The sequence below is a fragment of the Tupaia chinensis genome, unplaced genomic scaffold (assembly GCF_000334495.1).
Source record: "Tupaia chinensis unplaced genomic scaffold, TupChi_1.0 Scaffold148894_1, whole genome shotgun sequence".
Taxonomy (NCBI): Eukaryota; Metazoa; Chordata; class Mammalia; order Scandentia; family Tupaiidae; genus Tupaia; species Tupaia belangeri.
Window position 1 is genome coordinate 12,171 of NW_006208742.1, and position 7,758 is coordinate 19,928.

General features: G+C 34.3%; 1 protein-coding gene across 1 annotated transcript in view; it reads right to left on the reverse strand.

Moving 5' to 3' along the window:
* Positions 1-7,758, reverse strand: part of LOC102480870 (vomeronasal type-2 receptor 26-like) — a gene marked incomplete at its 3' end in the record, with an annotated part of 121,820 nt that overhangs the window by 8,988 nt on the left and 105,074 nt on the right. The window contains exons 10-11 of the mRNA XM_006170758.1: positions 6,120-6,344; positions 4,622-4,745 (exon numbers count right to left, since the gene is read on the reverse strand). Of these exons, the coding sequence (XP_006170820.1) occupies positions 4,622-4,745; positions 6,120-6,344 (349 nt within the window). The remainder of the gene's footprint in view (positions 1-4,621; positions 4,746-6,119; positions 6,345-7,758) is intronic.

Sequence of the window (7,758 nt, forward strand, 5' to 3'; positions counted from 1 at the left end):
AAGTGCTTGCACATCAATGTTTTTTGCAGCATTATTCACAATTGCCAAGACATGGAACCAACCTAAATGTCCACAAACTGATGAATGGATTGGAAAAGTGTGGTATATATACTCTATGGAATACTACTCAGCCATAAAAAATAACAAGACCCTAGAATTTGATTGAAAGTGGTCAGATATGGAGGATCTATTGCTGAGTGAAGTAAGCCAGGCTATGAAAGAAAGATATTGTATGTATCCACTCAATATATACTGACTGTCCACACTCTATGGTAGAGAGCGAAAAATTGGAGGACATAAAAGCAGTGAAGGTACTTAAAGAGAATAGGACAGTGTGGAATGGGGGAAGTGAAGAGAAGAGGATAGAGAAAGATAGCAAGAGAACAATAGAGAGGCAGGACGGTAGTGAGAAACAGATATGGCTTATTACCTGTTGATGATGACATGTATAGTATTCTCAACTGGATTGGTCTAAGAAGTATTTCATGATGGGTAAAGTGTTTTTACAAGCAAAAAGAAATAGTGATTGACTTTTAAAAAATAACTATAATAATAATAATGATTGGGAAAAACATCGAAAACTTATTGAATGTTGAAGCGGGGAGATTAATGTCTCTATATTGAGTGACATGCATGGCATTCCCTTTTGAGAAAGCAATGTAATACACTGTAAAGTTATATGTAATCCAATGTAATATAAAGATTATGATGATAATAAAAATTTAAAAAATAAAATAAGTAAATTTTAAAAATCATACTGTTCTTTATAGCTGAGAAGTATTCCGTAGTTTATACGTTCTATATTTTTTTCAACCCAGACGTCTGTTTATGGGCACTTAGGTCTAAACAATTGTGATTAATGTTGCAATAAACATGGATATGCAAATGTATTTCCAACCTAGAATTTTCCTGTCCTTTGGGTAAATACCAAGAATTGGAATTTATTTATTTTCTTTTAGAAATGCCTATATTGTTTTTCACATTGACTGTATTCATTTACATTCCCACACATGGTGTAGGAAGGTTCCCTTTTCAGCAAAGCCTTGTCAGCATTTGTTATTCTCTACTTTTTTTTTTTTTTTTTTTTTTGTGAAAGACACGCTCGCTGGTGTTAAATGATATCACGTTTTGGTTTTTATTTGCATTTTCCTTATAATTAGAGATAGTGAAATTTTTTATGTAGTTTTGGCCATTTGTATGTCTTTCTTAGAGAACTGTCTTCTTATATCATTTGCCCAATTTCCAATTGAATTTTTTTTTAGGGCGAGCTGCTCAAGTTCCCTATCTACTTGTTATCAACTCTTTACATAAAATACAGTTTGCTAATATTTTCTCTCATTTTGTATATTGCCTCTTCACTCTATTTTTTGTTTTCTTTTTTGTGCAGAAGTTTTTTAGCTTGATGTGATTCCCCTTTTCCATTTCTGAAATTGATGCCATTGCTTTTGGTGTCTTATTTTAAAAATCTTTGCATACGCTAGTGTCTTCAGGTGTTTCCTTTGTTTTCTACAGAACTTTTATAACTTTTTTTTTTTTTGAGAGATTTTCACTATAGGGCGTGTGCGCTCGCCAGACAGAGAGAGAGAGACATAGAGACAGAAAGCGAGAAATCACCCCCCAGGGGACATGGTCACGCCGCAATCCCTTCTCCTCCATTCTCCTCTCGGGATCTTGGGCACACACGCACACGTTCCTGGCGTGAGTTCTAAGCCACCGGGTCTGGGACGCGAACCACGGTCGACTACGTGGGAGTCCAGCGACAGCCATTACGCCAACTGCTGGTTCCCAAAACTTTTATAACTTTTGGCTTTGCATTTTGATATTTATTTCATTTGTGTTGACTTTTATTAATGGTGAGAAACAGGGGCCCAGTTTCATTTTTACGCATTGACTGGATGTCCATTTTTCTCAGAACCATTCACTGAATTTTCTTTTCTCCACTGGATTGTCTATCCCCTTGGTCAAATGTCAATTGATTGTTGGGACCAGCAGATGATGTAATGTTTATGTTGCTGAACTCCATGCATCAACTATGATTCAAGTTCCAGACCCAACAGCTTAAAACTGACAGCAGGTGCCTGTGCATATGTGCCCAAGTTCCTGAGAGAACGGAGGAAAAGGGATTGTAGCATGGCTATCCCCCCTGGGGGCAGGATGATTTCTTACTTTTTGTCTCTCGTTCTCTCCAGAAAGTCCACATGCCCTATGCCAAAAAATCTCTCTGAAAAAAATCAATTGATTGTATATTTCAGGGTTTATTTCAGAATTCTCTATTTTGTCTCATGGCTTAATGTGTCTATTTTGTGCCAGCAACATGCTGTCTTGATTATTGCAGCTTTATAATATATTTTGAGGTCAGGTAGTGAGAATGCTCCTACTTTATTTATTTATTTTTCTTTTTTGTGGGAGAGGTTTTCGCTATAGGGCGTGTGCACTCACCAGAAAGACAGAGAGAGACAGAGAGACAGAAAGCGAGAAATCACCCACAGGCGGATGGCCACACCACAATCCCCTCTCCTCCATTCTCCTCTTGGGATCCTGGGCACACATGCACATGTGCCCAGCATGAGTTTAAGCTGACGGTCTGGGACTCGAACCGCGGTTGACCACATGGGAGTCCAGCTACATAGCCATTACGCTAACTGTTGGTCCCCTCCTACTTTATTCTTTGCAAAGTATTTCCTTGATGATACCAGGATTTTTATGGTTCCAGATAAAGTTTATGATTTTTTTCCTATTCCTGTGAAAAATGTCACCAGTAATTTAATAGGCTCCACATTGAATTTGTAAATTATTTGGGTGGAACAAATACTTTGATGATATTAATTCTTATCCAAGAACGAGGGTCTTTCCATTTTTTGTATCATATTCAATTTCTGTATTAAAGCAGTCATGGAACCTACAAAAATTAATTGAGATGCCCATTTTAATTATATTTTACTTAAACACTCATGGTAGTTTAGTTTTTCCTTACAGTTCTTATTTTTTTTTAGATAATACTGATATAAAATTCTCAAATAATAAATAGCAGTAGTGTTATTAAAATACTAAATACTAATTGCTTTTCATGGATTCAGTAGATGTTCCTGGCTCAAGGTCTGGCTTAGCATATGCAAACATGTCTGTTTGGTTCTGTGTATAATATCCTATATTCCTCTATTTTTACTTGCTGTTTTACACACCTATATAGTGTTTAAATCCTCATAAGAGATGCAATTATTTTTTTCTTGGCTTATTTTTCTGATGACTGAAATCATATAACACTTGTGGAATAATTCAAATTATAACGCTTTTTTATATCTTAGGAAATGAAAGCCTGATTGAATAAAACTTTCCAGATTTACTATTTGGAAATACTACATTTTATGTATTTATTTAGCATATTTTGGAGAAGTTTTGCTATAGGGTGCTTGTGTTTGCCAGAAAGACAGAGAGAGACAGAGAGACAGAAAGCGAGAAATCTCCCTCTGGGGGGGAGGGTTGGCCATGCCCCAATGAATGCCTTCTCCTTCATTCTCCTCTAGGGATCTTGGGCACACACATACACGCAACTGGTGTGAGGTAAAGCAACCGGGTCCGGGACTCAAACCACAGTTGACTACATGGGAATCCAGCGACATAGCCATTACGTTAACTGCTAGTCCCACTACATTTTATTTTTATATATTATCTCTTGAATTTATATCTTGTATATCACTATTTTTTGAGGTGTCAAATTGTAAAATGTATCAGAATGTTTAGAATTGGCTTTTAGGGAGCAGCAGATGACATAACACATCACTGGGCACTGACATGACTGACTATGGCTTGAGTTCTAGACCAAACAACTTGAAACTCACACTAGGTGCATTTGCATATGCGTATGCCCAAAATCTTGAGAGGAGAATGAATTGTAGCATGGCCATTCCGCCGGGAGGTGTTTCTTTGCTTTCCATCTCTCTGTCTCTCTGTCACTCTGGGGAATGCATGTGCCCTATAACAAAAATTTCTCTAAAGAAGAAGAGACAAGAAAAGAAAATTCACTTTAATATTTTTTCCTTTCATCTACTGTAATATTTCAAAGTGTAGTGTTTTGATACTAGTTAATTTTTTGTGTTAATGTCGTAGTGTTTTGAGCATGATTTAAAACACTAATTTTTTGTGTTAATAATGTCGTAGTGTTTTGAGCATGATTTAAAAAGTTGTAACAAATTTTTAGAATAAGTTTACTATAATTGTTTTGTGCTTTCCATCTGGATATAAAATGATCAGATTCAAGCCTTTTAGGCACCCGCCCACAGGTATTCTTGATGATTGCACATATTTTGTTTTAAGGGTATACTTTAGCATTGTCCATTATAAGATCTAAGATTGACACTGTTTTACATATCATGGAATTGCCAAGAAAGGTGTCCATTGGAATCAGTTCCACAGTTGAGACTACTAGGTTGAACACAGCCATAGAAGAACTGATACGTAATAGCATAATAATAATTTTATTAAATAAATATATTTATTGGAAAACAATGAGTGAGCACATGAATTGAGAACATTTGTGCTCTATATGCCATTTCCAATATCACTGGTTTCTTTTTAATTAAGAAATAGGGGATGATGTTATCATTGATTACTTATATGTTACCTGTTTGATTTGAAATGTCTCTCTCTGTGCAAGCAACACAAATAAAGCAGCAAACAGGTCTTCCCTCTTGGAGAATTTTCTTGAATCCAGGATCACAGCTCTGGCTACACAAAGACTCTGGAGTCTGAGCAAGAAAGATCATCATTTGTTGTCATTAGGTACATTATCAACTACATTAACAGGATGTCTACATTCCTCTACCTCAGGGAAAACTTTGACCTTTAATCGAGATTCATCACTATTTATCCTCCTGACACCCACATGTTGATATTATCTAGACTTCTAATACAAATTATTCCTTAATAGGTTATTTCCTAAAGCTAATGCTTTCCTCATTAGTTATAAACTATTTACTAAATATTACCAAAGTACATACTTAATTTTATATACAACTAGAAATATCCCTTGGGTTATTCTCCTATTTAACCACTTCGTCAAAAGATTTGAATGCACTATTATACATGATAAAGATTCTGAGAAATTATATTTCTGAAATATTTATACTGTGACTCCCTATCTAGTTGGGTAGAAAATTTTAGTTTCTAAAATAAAAAAAAAATCAAATTATTTGATATGTAGACATGCTATCAAGAGGCATGAATTTAAAAATTTCAGGCCAGCAAATAAAGGATAAAAGTGTGTTATGATCTCTAAATTGTGATTAATCCATTTCTGTAATTCTGACCCAGCTGAAGCATTGTTTTAATGTGTTAACAACACAGCTGTTGAAAGCATACTCGTTATAAAAATCACCTGCCTAATCTAATGTCTGACATTATGGTTGATTTTTTTAGATGGATGCTGCCAAAAAGATTGAAGACAGAATAGGATGCAAATGCAAAAGAAAATATGAATAGTATCTTTAGAAAAGTAAAGACATATTCTATCTTAATACATCATTGATTTGTGTTTACAGTATACCAAAGTATAATATGGGCTTTGTCTACAAATGGTAGAGGACTTCAGGACATATAGAAAATACACACACACATACACACACACACACACACACACACACACACACACACACATATATGTATATATTCTAGTTAGAGAAAGAGAGCGAGTAGTAGGAAATACCATCTAGGTTTTTGTAAATACAAGATAGGGTATTTTCACAATAACAAAATTACATAAACTTTTTTTTTCAGGGTATATTCTTCTCATTAAGTAATGTTTGACTACTTTAACTTAATTTTAGTCATTGGACTGCTGTTTAAATAAATATAGCTTGTTACTCGTTGGACTGCTGTTTAAATATATATAGCTAAATTAAAAAACAGAAGCTTACATAAACCAGATTGGTCTGTAAAATTTAGAGGATGTGATAGGAAAAGCATGTAGTACAAAGTCAAGATGTAAAAGGTGAATTTAAAGCTGAGTTAAAGTAATCACACAATTTCATCTCAGGACTTTGCTCATATACTTAAAATTTACACAATTTCAACTCAGGACTTTGCTCATATACTTAAAATTTAATATTGAAATGACAACATACCTCTTTGAAACTAACAGGCCATTTTATCATCTCTTCATTGATGAACAAGACTTGATCATGAGGGCTCCTGTAGACAAAGTCTCCTATGTTAACCAACAGCCAATTGTGATTAGGAAGATTCACAAGGTTATGGATGGCATACTGTGCTGTATGATTTCTCTTCTCAACTATGGCCTGGTAGCCAGTGTTGTTTATAAATTGACTTTTTTTCAGAAATGGATGAAGCTGGATAATTTAGAAATTAGGAGTTGATTTAATGTCAGGTGAAAACATGTATATCTATAAAGTAATCTTTCATTTTCCACTTCCTTGACCATAGGTTTCCTTTTTGATAGAAGCTTAGTTTTGTTTGGATAGTCACTATCTAGGAGCTCATATGAGATAAACTCTGTTTTCCTTCATGAAATAATGAAGCAGTAATTGGATTTATAAATAAAAGCTAGAACATTGGTCAGACAGTGATTTGTGCTCAGACTGGTAAAATCAAGACTAATAAACTGTGGTTTGGATTTCTCAAATGCTAATTTTGATTATTTAATTAATTTTTTTCTCACAGCATAAATACACCATGTATTAGTCCAGTTGAAGATATTACCATACATATTATCAACAGATAATTTTTAATTTTTAAAAACTCATTATAGAATATTATGAACAACTATATGCCAAGAAGCAAAAGAACATGAATGAGATAGACAAATTTCTGGACACACATAAACTACCAAGACTAAATCCAGAAGAACAGAAAGCCTAAATAAACCAATAACAAGTGATGAAATTAATTCAGCAATAAATAACCTCCCAAGAAAGAAAAGCCCATATCCTGATGGTTTCATTCTTGAAATCTATAAAACTTTGAAAGAAGAGCTAACCCCCATTCTACTCAAACTATTTCTAAATATCCAAAAGAAAGGAACCCTCCTATGTTCATTTATAAAGACTCCTTCATGCTCAAACCCAAAACAGATAAGGATCTCACAAAGAAATCTACAAACGAATATTTCTAATGAATATGAACACAGAAATTCTCAAGAAGATACAAGCAAACTGTATCCAATGACACATTAAAAAAGATTATATACCATGATCAGGTAGGCTTTATTCCAAGGATGCAAGGATGCTTAAACATACACAGACCATAAGTATAATACACTACATTAACAGAAAGAAAGACAAAAAAATATGATCACATCAATTGATGCAGACAAAGTGTTTGGTAAAATACATCACTTTATGGTTAAGACTCGGTAAAATTGACATAGAAGGAACATTGCTCAACACAATAAAAAACATCTAAGAAAAACCCATAGCCAACTTCTTAATGAATGGAGAAAAGTTTAAAGCTTTTTGCACTAATAACTGGAACAAGACAAGGCTGCCCACCTTCTCCACTCCTTTTCAATGTAGTACTGGAAGTTCTAGCCCATGCAATCTGACAACACACTAAAAAATAAGACATTTGAATAGGGAAAAATAAATGAAATGTTCTCAGTTTGCATATGACAGGACTACATACATAAAAATTCCCAAAGAAGTCAGAGAGAGAGAGAGAGAGAAAGATAAACTCCTAGAAGTAATGAATACAATCATCTGTCAGTATACAAAATAACAGTACTCCAACAGGGAACAGACAGGTACA